Source organism: Loxodonta africana, chromosome 6, assembly GCF_030014295.1.
Source record: "Loxodonta africana isolate mLoxAfr1 chromosome 6, mLoxAfr1.hap2, whole genome shotgun sequence".
Taxonomy (NCBI): Eukaryota; Metazoa; Chordata; class Mammalia; order Proboscidea; family Elephantidae; genus Loxodonta; species Loxodonta africana.
The window spans coordinates 36,306,448-36,324,663 of record NC_087347.1 but is presented as its reverse complement, the minus strand read 5'-3'; the positions used below and the strand labels follow the sequence as shown (position 1 = coordinate 36,324,663).

The 18,216-nt window shown below is 35.9% G+C and overlaps 1 protein-coding gene and 1 long non-coding RNA gene across 14 annotated transcripts in view; one reads left to right on the top strand and one right to left on the bottom strand.

Annotated features, from left to right (window-relative positions):
- The window catches only part of KANSL1L (KAT8 regulatory NSL complex subunit 1 like), a 125,343-nt gene that overhangs the window by 58,023 nt on the left and 49,104 nt on the right, over positions 1 to 18,216 (bottom strand). For all 10 annotated transcript variants that reach the window (XM_023541866.2, XM_023541868.2, XM_023541875.2 and 7 more), the window contains exon 4: positions 1,095 to 1,292. In XM_023541866.2, the coding sequence (XP_023397634.1) occupies positions 1,095 to 1,292 (198 nt within the window). The remainder of the gene's footprint in view (positions 1 to 1,094; positions 1,293 to 18,216) is intronic.
- Positions 1 to 18,216, top strand: part of LOC111748917 (uncharacterized) — a 60,496-nt gene that overhangs the window by 27,892 nt on the left and 14,388 nt on the right. For all 4 annotated transcript variants that reach the window (XR_010322239.1, XR_002784376.2, XR_010322238.1 and 1 more), the window contains one exon: positions 2,924 to 3,029. This is a non-coding gene — a long non-coding RNA (uncharacterized LOC111748917). The remainder of the gene's footprint in view (positions 1 to 2,923; positions 3,030 to 18,216) is intronic.

Here is an 18,216-nt window from a genome sequence, read left to right as displayed (position 1 = left end):
ATTTCACATCAACTAATTACAAAATAACTTTCTGAATTACAAACTATTCATAACAGTCTTTAGATTATCCATTTCAATTAATGAAAACACTAAACAATTATAAATTTAACAAATATAGAGTGGAAGGAATTATACCATATTCTGGTTTTTAGGGAATAAGATAGTATCCTGATACTAATTTATTTCACAGTATGTATTAGAAAAACCCAGGAAAATCAGATGTAGGCAGGCATGAATCCGAATCATTTCCCAGGGGAACAAATGTCAAGACTGGGTATGTTCTGGCGGGTTCAGTCTGGTCCTAAGACAACAAAATCCTAGAAAGCCAGATTTGTTCTACAGCCACCAATGTCTCAGTCAAAATAACTGGTTTGATTTCAAAGGAGAGAAAAATATAGGGTAGAATAATTAAACTTCTGGAGTCATCCATTATAGGATCTAAATATCAAGGAAGGCTTTGGAATCAAAGTAATTTGTTAAGGGCTTCTTTGACTTTCCATTTACGTGATCAGATTTTATGAAAAAGACCATATTCCAGTATTATCTTTCAATAAAAAAATCTCTATTGATAGTTGGTCAAATAGTCATTCAGACTTCTTCAAGGGTAGTATCGCTATCCTTTCACCCTGAAAAATATCTAACGATGAACATCTTTGTTAGAAAAGGAATTTTCCAACCCTGGAATAAATAACCTTGTGGTTATTTACTAATAATTTATATATTATGGAGCCCTGGTGGTGCAGTGGTTAAGAGCTACAACTATTAACCAAAAGGTCAACGGTTTGAATCTACCTGCCACTCCTTGGAAACCCTATGGGGCAGTTCTACTGTGTCCTATAGGGTCGCCATGAGTCAGAATCAACTCAGTCACAACAGGGTTTTACATATTATATTTAAATACTCTAAATTACACCAATATCATAATAGATATCAGCCATATACCAAATATTTTAATTGTATTTAGTGTCAAATGGCCGACTCTAATAACCATAAACCAGGCAGATACACATATAATAATGTTTACTTGAATAGTTGGTAAAATCGATTAGAAATAATTTCACGCCACTTGACATCCTACTCTTAGTTCACTTTACCTGTTTTTCTATGTTCCGAAGAAGTAGTGTAGGGCTGCTAGGTGACATTTCAAAATCTTGTTCTGGTAAAGAATCGTGGCTATCTTGTGGAAACTGTGGATTCCCTGTAGTGTTTAATGAAGCTGCTTGGTCTGCAAATTGCATCTGTTTCTTCAAAATGTCTTTTGGAAGTTGACATTCTTCTAGGATCACTATCCCCTAGACAAACAGTAATTAAAAGAATTAAAATAAAAACAAATTGATTGCTAAACCATCTTAACTGTTACAATGCACCTGAAACCACACTTCTTATTATCCCTTGGAAATCAGAAAATATTCATTGAAAAGTACAGTTTAATTCTGTAAAGAATTGGCTGGTTTAAAACATGTGTAGCTAAGGTAACAAGTATGGCTAATGGGGTGGGCTCGTATAATACTGTCATAACTTATATACGTAGTTACTTTTGTTCATATTGGTTTTAGTTCTTAGCATTAAAAACATGACACTTTCAGAATACAGTTAAAGGTTTATTATACTCAGAATATGGACATTACAGACTTAAGTCCTGAATATTTCCTAATATAATCTTCTGATGTTTTGGTCACTAGCATGTTATTTCATTTCCATGAGTTTTATATATAAGCAGCCCCAATTTTATAAATTAAAATACTGAACTTAAAAGCATCCAAACAATCTAACTCTATAGTAACACCCTTCAAAGCATCTGAAGGAGCTCTGCCCCGGTTGCTTCCAACTAGCAAGCTGGGCAGAACTGTACCATGAGGAAAAAGTACTCTCCAGGCCAATAAAAGTTCTTACTGCTTACAGGGTACCTGTGTTAATAAGGACATACGTTCTCAACTCTGATGTGGCTATTTTCTGAAATTAAAGGAACTGGGGAATGAATAGGAATCTGGCTGCCCCCACACTTAGCACATCCCATTCACACACACAAACTTATTCTTCCACTGACTTATTCAGATTTCTTCCATGCTCCCCAGCTTTCCCACTTTCACTAACCTCACTCTAAGATTCTCACCCTCAGGTCCATCAGAGGCAATGGAGATAGGAGACAAAGGAGTAAAAGGTGTATAGGGACATGATCTTAATGGTTCATATTCAGTTTTCATCATAAAACTTCTTCCCTTCCTACCCTATCTATCACTATCATATATGCAAAAGAAAAATAAGTAAATACATATATAGACTTTTTTTTCCAAAATGCTAATAAGTTCCTATAGGCTAGTTGGAAAGGTATTAAACTCCTAATTTGGCTAAAATAGTATATTCTTGTAATAAAAATAGACTAAAACATTAAATGTATAATATTTCAAGAATGGAACAAATTAAATGACTGCTATGGGTCAACTTGTATCATGCAAAAAAAACATTGCCATCAACTTAATTCCAACTCATAGTGACCGTACAGAACAGAGCAGAACTGCCCCGTAGGGTTTCTAAGGCTGTAAATATTTATGGATGCAGACTGCTGCATCTTTCACCCACAGAGCAGCTGGTGGATTCGAACTGCTGAGTGCTATAACTGCCACACTGCCAGGGCTCTTCGTATCATGTGTAAGTCCTATCAATAGCATAGAAACTGCATATACATTATATATGAGTAGTTTTAGTTTATGGTGTATACTTTAGAAACTATATAACTTTAGAATGGGCAGATTCCAGTATGGTATAAAACATACATTTTACTATTTTTGTGGTAATATATTACTACTGTAAAAGGAGTAAATGTATTATTTTTTGTCTATACTTAGAATAGTGCTAACATGTTAACTTTTACAAAGAGAAGAAGATTTGGTTATTGATTGCATTTCAATCATTATTTTCCTAGAACATACACATATGGCTGTCATGAAATTGGAAGAAACATCTCGTTTGGTACAGGCAGTCCCCGGGTTACAAACAACATCCATTCCTGTGTCTTTAAGAACTTGTAGGTAAGTCAGAACAGGTGCATGTGGTTCTTGTTTAGCCTTACTTTAGCGCAAGAAAAGGCTCGAAGGCTTTTCAATGACGTAAAAGCTGCACATGCAGCAAAGGAAGGTGATTGTGATGAAGAATTTGTTACAAGGAGGGGTTTGTTCAATCGTTTCAAAGTGAGGGCAAATTTACGTAACATTAAATGGCAAGTATGAGCTGTCTATAAGTAAGTCAGATGTTTGTAGCCGGGGACTTGCTGTAGTTTAAAAATTAAATTAGACATGATAAACATAGCATCATTAATCGCGAAAGCTCTGTAAAGTATCTAAATGTCCATTCAAAATTTCTACAAGTCTTCCACTTATAATAGGTTTTCTGTTATAAGTATTAGCATGCAAAGAAATTTAAGTACTAACATGCAAAAGAAATTTAAGTTTCCATCATACCAAGTTAATTGTCATTTTCTTTAGCTTGATTACATTTTATATTATAAGCCAGTCTGTTGTGGATAAGCCTAAATTCATAAACCCTACTTAGAAAAATGTTTTTATGGAAAAATCTATCTTGTGTTTCAAAAGTCCAATTTCCAAACCTTTAAATGCTACCTTTTTGAAAGTTGAGGCCCTGCTACACTTGGTTCAGTGAAAAATATTTTAAAATTCAACCAGGAAGACATTCATAGTCAACTTCATAATCAATTTTTTTTTCCCTTGAACTGTTACTCTGGATAAAACTCTTTTACAATGTGAGAAGAGTGTTCCATGATGTTTTGCCATAGCCAAGAACAAAGAGAAAAGAGAAGATTAAATCCTTTGGTGACACTGCAAAGAGAGTTTCCATCCTTAACAATCAGAAAAATAATCATTTAATGATAGATACAACAACGTATAAAACAAATATATGGACAATTTTTAGAAAAATTAGTTGTGGTAACTGAGACAAGTAAAAACTCCTCTGGCATAAGATGAAAGCAAATGCTCCAGAGAAGACAACTGTTCCTGATAATAACACTAGAAAGATTTTTACCCTTGAGGGTTCACATAGAGAGGACATTGTGTAAGAAAAAAAAAAAAAAATTGCCTCAGCAACATCTTTATTATTCACATAAAGCAACCAAAGCTAATTTTAAGCAAAAATTTAAAGGGAAATTTTAAAACATATAAAATGTGCAATTAAAATGTGGAAGACCTTGGTATAGGAAAACAAAAGAAATACATGAGAGAGACCATTTAATATAGGACAGCCAGCCTTTCTCCCCAGCGAAACTATTCTCCTGATATTGAGAGGAAGCTGTTGTCTTAGTAGGAAACTAGAGCAGGAAAAAGGGGAAGTAAGGGAAATTGTAAAGTGTTGACATAGCTGCTGCAAGAACAAGGAAGGGATGCTAATAACTTCTTTTCTTTAAAAAGTGAAGCAAAATTCAGAACACCTGGAATATGGTAAAAAAAAAAAAAAGACATAGCAAATGACAACTTAAAGATCTAAAACTTGTAGATACGCTAACAGATTTACTCACTGTGTGCTTCCTGACTCAAGGCACAAACTAGCACTTATTTAATCAGTTGCTGTCTAGTTGATTCCGACTCATGGAGACCCTAAGTATGCTTATTAAAACACAATATTTACAAAGGATCATCTCTCAACCTCTTTCTAGTCTCCTTATCTCTAATTTAACTCAGAAAAAAAGGTGTTTTTCCCTTCAAGATATGTTAAAAAGAAGGTTCTATCTCACTAAAGATAGTACTACCCCACCCTTCCTCACTTATTTCTCTTACAAGAACTCAAGAAGGTGTAACAGCAAAGAAAGTGCTGTTTTCCCTATTCAGTATATTAACAGCTCAGTTAAACAGCATATAAATCACATCCAAAGGTCAAAAACTTTTAAAAATTAGCTATTTTCTAACTGTAGAAGCAAAACGTTTTTTACTTAGTTTTGAAATCAAAAAGAACGAGATTAAAAAGAATTTTTTAAAACTTCCATTTTTCCTGCATTAATAATTTGAAAAGTTAACAAGATTTATCTTCTATTTAATGTGGATTCTGTAAGCCCTGTGGGGCACAGTTCTACTCTGACACACACAGGGTCACCATGAGTCAGAATCGACTCTATGGCAACAGATTACAGGTAATATTTTACAAGCATTAAAAGCCTTCACAGTCACACAAGAACAACCATGATGGTGAAGAATCTGCAATCCCTATTGTATCAGACACCTCTTATACTCCAGTCCAATCAGTCCTAGCTCTTACTCTAGTCATAATATTGCAGGGGGCAGTCTTAGATCCTTTTTATAGATCAGCCAAGTCAAACTCACAGAGGTAGAATATTTTGTGCAAGACTACCAGCTAATCACAGGTAGAGTTTAACACTGAAGTTTTTTGAGGCAGAGTCCATCTTTGTCTAATCACATAACTATTTACTAACTCCTGTGACCTCTTTCCAATCTGATCCCTTGTGTCTTAGTCATCCAGAAATACCATAAGTGGATGGCTTCAACAAACAGAAGTTTATTCTCTCACAGTCTAGGAGGCTAGAAGTCCATATTCAGGGGGCCAGCAACAGAGGAAGGCTCTCTCTCTCTCTGTCGGCTCTGGGGGAAGGTCCTTGTCATCAATCTTCCCCTGGTCTAGGTGCTTCTCAGTGCAGGAATCCTGGGTCCAAAGGACGTGATCTTCTCCCAGTGCTGCTTTCCTGGTGGTATGAGGTCTCCACGTCTCTGTGCTCACCTCTCTTCTATCTCAAAAGAGATTGGCTTAAAACACAACCTAATCTTATAGATTGGATCCTGCCTCATTTATATAACTGCGGATGATCCCATGTCAATAACATCATATAGTATTTACAACACACAGGAAAATCACATCAGATGACAAAATGGTGGACGATCACACAACACTGGGTATCATCGCCTAGCCAAGTTGACAGATATTTTTGGGGACACGATTCAGTCCATGACATCTTGATTATGTAAATTCACTAGGGAATGGTTCATTTTCGTAAAAAATTCTTAATTGTTTACTCATGTCTCAAATGTATTTTTGAATAAACACTATCCAAAAAAAAAAAAAAATCCAATAGTATAATATAAATTCTGTCTACTCAGGGGTCTGGACTGTTAGAGTCAATATAGAACAGTCATTAAAAGCACAGTTCAAGTCCAGACCCCTGAGAATAAACTTAAACAGATTTGAGCCTAAATACTAGTTCTGCTACGTACTGGCAGCAGGGTCAGGTCTGGGCAAATGAGTTAATCTCTTTGAGCCTTGGTGTCCATCTGTGTAATAGCAGTAATAACACTATTTACTTTAAAGAATTATTGTATGAAATATATAAGAAAATATATTAAAACACTTAACATTATGTTTACCATTATCCTGTGTGGATTACATTTGAAACTTCAATACAGACTATCTTTTGATTTGTCAAGATTTTATAAATTAATAGATCGCAATAAATGATCAAAAATAAATATATAAATAAAACAGCTTAAATGTAAAAAACAGTAATTAAACATCTGGATTAATTCCTAAGAAATGTAAGGAGAAACTACCAAAATAAAGAACCCATTTTGGAAAAAAAAAAAAAAATACTGTATTCCGATAGTGTAACTGTCTGATGTTTTCCATATAATAAACATAATGCTACTTTTAAGGGTACAAAGGACCAGATACATAGCTAGACTGAACTAAAAAAAAAGTAAAACCATATAAATTATTACTGAGAAGTTTATATTTCTTTCCTTGAAATAATTTATTCCAATAGACATAAAGTAATCATGTGATCAAGCGTTTAAAAAAGTTTAAACAAGTATATATGACTTCTTAGAATACACATAACATTAAAATAGGCTTTCCAATGTCAAAATATTATGAGCCAGACTGCCCAGATTCCGGTATAAAACTGATGACTAATTCATCAGCTTAACTGGACACTCAGAACCCACTTTCTTAGGAATTTCCAAATTGCTTTATATCCAACTCTTTCTTAGAACTCCATTTGCTATAAAAATGCTTGTGATATTAATGAAATCCTTAAATGAAAATGATGAAACAGGAGAAATTATCTGGCGATCTTAAAAAGACTAGGAAATCACTACAACTGAAGGGCCCAGCTGAAAAAAGAGTCCAAAACTCACTGCTGTACAGTTAATTCCGACTCATAGCAACCCTATAAGGACACAGTAGAACTGCCCTATAGGGTTTATAGAGGCACAATGCCACATCTTTCTCCTGTGGAGCCACTGGTGATTTCAAATCGCGGACCTTTCAGTTAGCAGCCAAGAGCTTTAACCACTAACTACGGTAATTTAGCACGAAACTTCTATCAGGAAAATATTCTTGAATATGGTGCCCTTTAATCTAATAAATAGAGTCCGTAAGCATAGAGTCTTATGTCTGTCCTCTCCCCTTCCCTACAGACACCATTACCAAATTCTGTAAGGCTTTAAACAATATTCATCATGTGCTAACTTCCTCTCTAGTCCTTACACAGCTCATATTTCTGTCCCTTTGAATACCAAACTATTTGTCATTTCCAAAACAGATCATGTTGCTTCTTCATGCCTTCAATCCTTTAAGGAATGCCCTTCTCCAGTTCCATCACTTTGTTAAGCAAACTACTATTTATCCCCCAGAATCATACTGAGGTATATCACCTCTTTACTGATGTTTTCTCTGACCCTGGTACTCCTTTTAAAATGAGTTAATTATTCTCCCCTCTACTTCTGTATTTTATTAAAAACATGTATCACTGCACATGTTACATTATACTACAAATAACTGCTTATATGTTCTATCTCCCCTACTGGAATATAAACTCATGATACAGCCTAAAATTTATTAATCTTTGTAGATGTGCAGGGTTTGGATAACCTAGGCAGGGTTTGGATAACCACGTGGTTCAAGGTCTCTGATCCCTTCTTTCCTCAGCTTTTTCTTTTCATAACGATCACCATCAATTATCAGCATGACCACATTATCAGCACAAAGAATACCGAACCAAAAAACCAAACCAAACTGAGTCAATTCCGACTCATGGTGACCCTATAGGACAGAGTAGAACTGCCCCATAGAGTTTCCAAAGAGCGCCTGGTGGATTCGAACTGCCAACCTTTTGGTTAGTAGCCATAGCACTTAAGCACTATGCCGTCAGGGTTTCCACATAGAATACAGCTTCCCACAAAAAGTTATAAAGAGATGTTTAGAAATATTTAGATCATATAGGACTTCACAGAATTTCATAAAAAGTTATTTATGTTGTTGATTCTATGAGAAAAATTATTTCAAGTTTCAAGCAAATAGACTATAATTTATGAGGAACAATGTGTTTTTAAGTTAGGCAATCCCCTAGTTAAATTTTCCCTAGTTGAAATTAAAATAGTATTTATTTGTGTAATCATTTGCTTAATTTTTATCCCCATTAGGCTGTAACCCCTGAAAATGTAAGCACTGTGCAGGTTTTTGTTCACCACTATCACATAGTAGCCTTCTAATACCTATGTATGAAAGAAAGGAAGAAAAACAGTAAGGGAAGGGGAGAAGGAGAAGAGGAGGCAGAAGATGAAGGAGAAAAAAAAAAGAATTTTATTCACAGATTGCTGCAATATAGTAATATGGCCTTAACTACCATTTCTGCTGAAATAACTCTAAATCTACATCTTATAGACCTGTCTTCGCCAGTATCTCATATTTCTAATTCTTTCATGGATTTCCTATAGAATGTGAAAATCAACATGTCAGAAAGCACATTTTCATCAACTTTCCTTCAAACAAACACTTTTCTTCTTTCCTGAAAATAGCAAGTCAATAACTAAGAGAGGAGTTTATAGAAATCGAAATCACTTGGGGAGCTGCTGAAAACTGTAACTTTCCACTAAGACAGTTTTTGTTTGTGTATGTGTGTGGTGGGGGAAAGGGGATACGCAGTAATTGTCACGAGCGTGATTTGAAAAAGCACCTCAAGTGACATGACATCCTTTTGTTCCCAAGAGATTATTAGGCTCCAAACCCTGCGGCTGTCTTTGGAAATATGTGGCTTTTGTCTATATTCCTTTGCTTAACTTCTCTGGTAATTGTCCATGACATCTAGATATTTCCCTGATATTTATCTCCAGAGTCACCACTATAAGTCACTTTCTCATCACCTTTACTATGTACTAGAACTGCTAAAAAAAATTTCCCCAGCACACTCTTTTTCCGTAAGTCTATCACGCACTTAGTTACTGTGATATTAGCTGCCATCGAGTGGGCACCCAACTCATGGTGACCCCAGGCACAACAAAATGAAACACTGCTTGGTCCTGCACCACCCCTATGATGATTGCGGGTCAGACCACTGTGATCCATAGGGTTTTCCTTGTCTGAATTTCAGAAGTAGACTGACAGGCTGGTCTTCTCTTTTGGTCTGGAAAAGCCTCCACTGACAGTCAGGTGGTGGGTGCACATGAGGTGTACTGGCCAGGAACTGAATCTGGGTCTCCTGCATGGAAGCAAGGACTCTGCCACTGAACAACCAAAGCCCCATGTTACCATGACAGCTCATGTTTCAAACAAAAATGTGTCCTTTACTGCAATATACTCCTAGGAAAGTTCTCTAAATAGGGTCTGATCAACAATTAACTCTTCCATCAGACATTGAAGTTCCACCTCCAGGACCTCTCCTTTATCAGAAGTCCCATAGCACTATATCCATACTTTTCTCATTGTCCTTATTTTCTCTCTCATATTACAGTAATTATATACATGTTTATCACAAAAGGAAAACCCTGGAACTTATTTTTATATTTGTGATTTTCAGCAAGTTACTTTCTCGGTATCCCCAATTTCCTGATCGGTAAAATAGACTCAATACATACCAGTTATGTTGGCTGTTGTGAGTTTTGAATGCAATTATACATGTAAATTGCTTAAAACAGTTCTTTATGTATTTTAAGCACTATATTATAGTCTGCTGTTATTGTATCATCGTAAGTAATATTAGGACCTAGTACAATGTTGAATGTAAGAGTATGATGGAAGGTTCACTAAACAAAAGGGAGAGAGAGAAAAAAAAATAGGAAGAGCTGCTGGCAAAAATCATACATACACAGTTTCACCTTTTCATATTTCAACATGGATCCTGATCTCTAAATATGATTTTTAAAATGCCCTCTTGAACCTTGGTGTTTTCTCTTCTGAATCTCTGCTTAGCTCAATCATTCTTGGACTTTTTTGGGTCATAGGTTCCTTTTGAAAAAGCCACCTACACTTTTGCCTGAAAAAAAATCACTCATAGGATAAAAATAACCATAAGAATCCTCTACTACAAAATGGGAAAGGAATTACAAATATTCAAAAAAAATGAGGCTAAAAATTCCCCAAATTTGGTGAAAACTATAAATGCACAGATCCAAGAAAAAATTCAATGAATACTAACTAAACAGAATAAACACATTACCTCTGGATAGGCAAAAACTTCTAAAAAAATAGGGCACTAAAGGCACAAATTTTAAAACAAAAGTTTTACATCAAAAAAAATGATATATTGCACTTCATCAAAATTAAAATCTTTGCTCTTCAAGCGACACAATTAAGGAAATGAAAAGATAAGCCACAAAAAATGTTCAGAATACAGGTAAGTCCCTGACTTATCATGTATTCAAATTATGACCAACCATACTTTTCCTTCATATACATTTTATCATTAGTAGTCTGTACTAGATACAATGTTGCAGCATATAATTTGCCATCCCCCAAAGAGAAAGATCAGATTTATAAAGATACTGATAATAAAAGATAATAACAATGAAAACCAAAAAAAAATTAAGGGATTTGACTTATGTCAGAACCGACTTAGCAGAACCCCATTGTAAATCAAGGACTACCTGTATATACGTCTGACAAATGACTCGTATTCAGAATATACAAAGAACTCTTACAACTCAATAATAAGTAGACAACAACTGAATTAAAAAGTGGGCAAAAAGTTTGAACAGACACTTCACAAAAGATATATGAATGATGACAAGAACATTAAGAGACCCTCACTATCATTAGTCATCGAGGAAATGTAACCATTACAACTAATAAGAGATACCACTACACATCCATCAGAATGACAAAAATTAAAAAGACTGACAATACCAAGTGTTTGTGAGGGCATACTGCAACTGGAATCCTTATACTTTGCTAGTAAGAGTGTATTGCGCTACACTGTACATAGCTTGGCAGTTTCTTAAAAATTTACACATACTGACCATAAAGTGTGATGTTTAATTTTATGTGTCAACTTGGCTAGGCTATGGTTCTCAGTATTTCGGCCAAACACTTATCTAGTTGCTGCCATGCAGTAGTAACATATGATTAAATCAACTGGCCTTTGGCAGAGCAGATTACCTTCCATAATATAAGGTAATGCAACTGGCCTTTGGCAGAGCAGATTACCTTCCATAATATAAGGTAATGTAATGTCGTGTAGTGTAGTGTAATCATCTTCCGTAATGCAATCTAATGCAGTAAAATCCATCAGCTGGGGTCATACCAGTGTAGGGTAGATCCTAAACCTAGTTATTTCTGAGTTACAAAAAGAACAAAATGGACAGAGAGAACATACAGGGGAAGACAGGTGATGTGTGACATGTGAGGATCATCTATAAGCAATGAAATCCCAAGGATTGCCAACAGACACCAGAAACTAGAACAGCCTCACAGAAGGAACTGACATGGCTGAGATCTTGATACACATAAAAATATGAATGAATCTCACAAACTTTATGCTTCATGCAAACAAAAGAATATATACTGTAGGAGTCCATTTATATAAGTGTAGAAAAGACAAATGTAATTTATGCTGTAAGAAAGTAGATCAATGGTTGCCTGGGGCCTGGATGGTGGGGAGGCTAGAAGGGGCTGGGAAAGGGCAAAAGAGAGCTTCTTTGGGTAATAAAAATGTTTGATATCTTGATTATGGTCAGAGTTACATAAGTATATGTGTTTGTTAAAACTCATCAAATTTTATATCTTAAATCAGTGCATTTGATTTTTAAAAATCTCCCAGTACAAATACCTATAAATGTTGGATATAAGATAACAACAAACAAATCAGGTAAACTAAAAAGGAAGAGGGAAAATCCCTAAGGGCCTGAAAAAATGATAAAAACAAAAAAACAGAGCAATTAGTGTATTAACTAACATCAAAGGTGTGAAAAATTTCAGTCCTAGAAAATTATCAGCCCTAGATAAAACAAAAAACAAAAACCCACACAGAAAAAGAAGACAAAGCTTTGGACCTAAATAAAGATTGGCTAAATAATAGGTGAAAAAAAAAGCCATTCACCCTGCAATAAAGGAAGATACAAAAGTTTGTGTATCTTTGCATGATCTCTGGAGGAAAATTAGTCTATGCTGAGCAACTTAAACCCCAGGCAATCATCTAAATGAGTTTGAGATTTCAGAGTCCAAAAATAGGTCTTAGGATGGAGACACTTTTGGGAAATCCGGTCTAGGCTAATACAAAATGATCTGGAGAGATACACCCCCAATTTAGGGATTCCCACAAAAGAAAATGGCTCTTATAAAGATAAGGTCCTAAGAAAAAATAAACATGAGGAAACAATCCACATGTGTACAGGCCAAAAGTCACAACAAAGAAAAGGATTAGAATCCAAAGAACCGTATATATTTGAACAACAATCTGAATGCAAGTACATTTCCCATGACAAAAATAAAAATAGTAAACCTACGAAAAGAAAAAAAAAAACTGTCAATTAGACCTACTAAAAATGAAAAATATTGTCGATAAAATTAAAAACTCAATATACAGGTTAAAGGGCAGATTAGACACAGCTATAGAGATAATTAATGAACTGGAAGGTAAATCTGAGGAAATCATCAAACATGACAGCACAGAGAAATAAAGAGATACATAAATATTAAGAGACATGGGGATAGACTGTCTTGCTGTAGCTTCAGAAGAAGAATATAAAAAGGATGGAAAGAATATTCAAGAAGATAATGACTAAGAACTTTCTAGAATTGCTAAGACACAAAACCATAGATTTAAGAAACAGGAGTCCAAAATTAACCTACACCTGAGCAGCTCACAGAGAAATGGAAATAAAGACAAAGAGAAAAATCTTAAAAGTAGTCAGGAAGAAAATATTACCTGTAGAGGAAAAACAATTAAAATGACAGCAAACTTGACAAAAAAACATCTTGACAGCGGCAATAAAAATTAGAAGAAAACAATGCTCTTTAAAGTGTTGGGGGAAAAAAGCTGTCAACTTATGACACTACCCCATCAAAATATTCAAGAATGTAGGTGAAATGAACACATTTTCAGACATACACAGACTAGGAAAATTCACTACCAATCACAGACTCTAACTGAAAAAAAAAATTACGACAGGATACACTTCAGGAAGAAACATATTTAACCAAGACAAACGAGTTGGATTCAAGAACAGAAAAACATGTAAGTGAATCCACGTGAACACTGGTACATAAACTATATATATATAATATGTATTATATGTATTTAAATATATATAAAAATGTAATGATAATGATGACAAACATGTGGAACATAAAAGAAGTAGGAACTAAAATTTAAGACAATAATAACAGATTGAAGTGAACAAATAGTTACAGTGTTCTAAGATCACTGCTTATAATGTTGGTAAAGAATATTGAATATACCACGGACTGCCAGAAGAAAAAACAAATCCGTCTTGGAAGAAATACAGCCAGAATGCTCCTTAGAAGCAAAGATAGCGAGACTTCATCTCACATACTTTGGACATGCTATCAGGAGGGATCAGTCCCTGGAGAAGGACATCATGCTTGGTAAAGCACAGGGTCAGCAAAAAGGGCAAGACCTTCAATGAGATGGACTGACACAGTGGCTGCAACAATGGGCTCAGGCAAAACAACGATCCTGAGAATGGTGCAGGATTGGGCAGTGTTGCTTTCTGTTGTACATAGGGTTGCTATGAGCTGGAGTCGACTCGACGACACCTAAAACAAAAGCGAATGTCTCTTTGCCACAGCTTGCCCTTCTAGTCAGTAAATTTTGCCCCTTCTTCAGAATACACCCAACCCATATCTCCAAGGGAGACAACCCAAAGTTCCATCTAGTCATTAAATTCATTCATTTCAAAGTTCAGGATCTTTAGGCCACGTAGGGTAGTCTCTCCATAGGGTCTGAATATACCTCCCCTTGGTCTGGAGCTTTATAATCTAAAACTGTATCTGCCCCCTCCCACACCTAATATGCAGTGTTGGAACAGAGTCAAGACAACCACAATGAACACTCCCATTTGCAAAGGGAAAGAGTGAAGAATATATACCTTATGGAGCAGTTCTACTCTGTGTCACATGAGGTCGCTATGAGTCAAAAATTAACTTGATGGTACTTAACAACCACAGTTGGTTTATATTAATTCTGAAATTCCACTGGACAGATATTATGGGAACACCTAACCCTAGGTGTGGTGGATATTCCTTGCTTAAGTCCTGATTTTTGCTCTCTAAAGGGTGACTTCTATCCACACAGTTCTCTATGGCTCTTGAAACAGCCTCTGGAAGTTTCTTCGTTTTCCATTACCTACGCTGGCAATATCAGATGTTTATGCTTTCTCTGAGGACTGCAAAGCTCTCAATCTGTTTCTTGCTCACAGAAAGTTAGGGTCCTACGGGTTGATTTAAATCTTGAGCAGTAAAATGTTCTTTTTAGACCAGGTTTCCGTGGCAATACCACACACTCGAAAACTCAGAAGTCTTCCCATCTACCTATCTGCTTTCAGGCAATTCCATGTGCTGACTATCACACCAATAGTTATTTTGAGACATTCTCAAAATATTTTTTTTTTCCCTCTAAGCCCTATACCTACTCCTCCTTTTCCCTTTCCCCTTTTCTCTGCTTTATTGGGATGGAAAATCCACACTCTTAATCTGATCTTTACCCAGAGTAATTTTATCCAGCTTAAAGGTTTTACTGGGCATCATACCTTTAAGTCTAATATTTTCTCTGAGATCTGTGGGCCTTTATTACTGCTCAAAAGTTTTCTTAATCCTCTCTCTTACAATATGGAGGCTGGAAGCAGTCAGCTTTCCCAACTTTGCAAGTCCTGAATTTCTAGAGTCCTATTCCCTTCCATTTATGCTTTCAAAAAGGCAGGCCTGAAAAAGAACTAATTAGAATTATTTTCAACAAAAAATATGATCACAAAGTAAAAGCCAGTGTACTGAATAAAATCTAAACATAAAATGGTCAAAGGTAGGTAGAATTAGCAAATTAAAATAAGGAAGCCGCCATAGTACAGAGAGACAAAGAGATAAAAATTATGAAAGGACAGTTAAGAGACATAAAAATTTTTCTGAAGTACTGGTACAACAGATACACAGACCAATGGAACATAATTGAGAATACAGACATAAATCCATCCACATATGAGCAGCTGATACCTGACAAAGGTCCAAAGTCAGTTAAATGGGGAAATGACAGTCTCTTTAACAAATGGTGCTGGCATAACTGGATATCCATCTGCAAAAAAATGAAACAATACCCATACCTCACACCACGCACAAAAACAAACTCAAAATGGACCAAAGACCTATACATAAAATCTAAAACGACAGAGATCATGGAAGAAAAAACAGGGACAATGTTAGGAGCCCTAATACATGACATAAACAGTATACAAAACATTACTAACAATGCAGAAGAGAAACTAGATAACTGGGAGCTCCTAAAAATCAAACACCTATGCTCATTCAAAGACTTCACCACAAGAGTAAAAAGATTGCCTACAGACTCGGAAAAAGTTTTTAGCTATGACATTTTTGATCAGCGTCTGATCTCTAAAATCTACATGATACTGCAAAAACTCAACTACAAAAAGACAAATAACCCAATTGAAAAATGGGCAAAGGATATGAACAGACACTTCACTGAAGAAGACATTCAAGTAGAAAACAGATATATGAGGAAATGCTCACGATCCTTAGCCATTAGAGAAATGCAAATCGAAACTATAATGAGATTCCATCTCACTCCAACAAGGCTGGCATTAATCCAAAAAACACAAAATAATAAATTTTGGAGAGGTTGTGGAGAGACCGGAACACTTACACACTGCTGGTGGGAATGTAAATGGTACAAACACTTTGGAAATCGATTTGGCACTTCCTTAAAAAGCTAGAAATAGAACTACCATACGATCCTGCAATCCCACTCCTTGGAATATATCCTAGAGAAATAAGAGCCTTCACACAAACAGATATATGCACACCTATTTTTTTTTGTTCACTGTAGCACTGTTTACAACAGCAAAAAGATGGAAGCAACCAAGGTGCCCATCAACAGATGAATGGATAAATGAATTATGGTATATTCAAACAGTGGAATATCACACATCGATAAAGAATAATGATGAATCTGTGAAACATTTCATAACCTGGAGGAATCTGGAAGGCATTATGCTGAGTGAAATTAGTCAGGTGCAAAAGGACAAATATTATATAAGACCACTATTACAAGAACTCGAGGAATAGTTTAAACAGAGAAGAGAATATTCTTTGATGGTTATGAGAGGGCGGAGGGAGGGAAAGAGGGAGAGGGGTTTTCACTAATTACATAGTAGATAAAAACTATTTTAGGTGAAGGGAAAGACAACACACAGTACAGAAGAGGTCAGCACAACTGGACTAAACCAAAAGCAAAGAAGTTTCCTGAATAAACTGAACACTTCGAAGGCCAGTGTAGCAGGGGCGGGGGTTTGGTGACCATGGTTTCAGGGGACATCTAAGTCAACTGGCATAATAAAATCTATTAAGAAAACATTCTGCACCCCACTTTAGAGAGTGGCGTCTGGGGTCTTAAACGCTAGCAAGCAGCCATCTAAGAGGCATCAATTGGTCTCAACCCACCTGGAGCAAAGGAGAATGAAGAACACCAAGGACACAAGGTAATTATGAGCCCAAGTGGCAGAAAGGGCCACATAAAGCAGAGACTACATTAGCCTGAGATCAGAAGAAATAGATGGTGCCCAGCTACAACCGATGACTGTCCTGACAGGAAACACAACAGAGAACCCCTGAGGGAGCAGGAAAGCAGTGGGATGCAGACCCCAAATTCTCATAAGAAGACTGGACTTAATGGTCTGACTGAGACTAGAAGGACCCCAGAGGTCATGGTTCCCAGACTTTCTGTTAGTCCAAGACAGGAACCATTCCCCAAGCCAACTCTTCAGACAGGAACTGAACTGGACAGACAAGGATACTGGTGAAGAATGGGCATTTTGGATCGAATAGACACAGGAGACTATGTTGGCATCTCCTGTCGGAAGGAGAGATGAGAGGGTAGACGGGGTCAGAAACGGGCCGAATGGACACAAAAAGAGACAGTGGAGGGGAGGAGTGTGCTGTCTCATTAGGAGGAGAGCAATTAGGAGTATATAGAAAGGTGTTTATAAATTTTTGTATGAGAGTCCGACTTGATTTGTAAACTTTGACTTAAAGCATAATAAAATTTTTTTTTTTCCCTCTGAGCCTCTCAACCTACTATGAATTTCAGAAAAAGAGAACAGGAAAAACATAGCAGAGAAGCAACAGATGAATGATATTAGCAGAGAATTTTCTAGAACTGAAGATATAAACCCTCATTTTAAATGTGGACTCTGAAAAAATAAAAACATATGTCTACATAAAGACTTATACATGAATATCCACAGCAGCTCATTCGTAATAACAAAAATAGGAAACACCTAAATTTCCATCAAGTGGTAGATGGATAAACAGATTGTAGTATATGCATAAATGGAATATACCACTTATCGATAAAAAGGAACTACTGATACAAATAACAACACAGATGAACCTAAAAAACATTATGCTAAGTAAAAGAAGCCAGATATAAAAAATTACATACTTTATGATTTGATTTATAAGAAATTCCAGAAAAGGCAAAATAATAGTCATAGAAAGCAGATCAGTGGTTGCCAAGGGCAAGGGCCTAGAGAAAGGAGACTGACAGGAAAGGAGCAGGTATAAACTCTTTAAAGTTGACAGAAATGGTCTGTATCATGCTTGTAATGGTGGTTATACAACTCTGTAAACCTGTCAAAATTCACTGAACTGTACAGTTAAAAAAGGTACACTCTGAGTACCAAGCAAAAGGAAGATAAACCCACAATTAGACATGAGTTAGTAAAAACTGTAGAATATCAA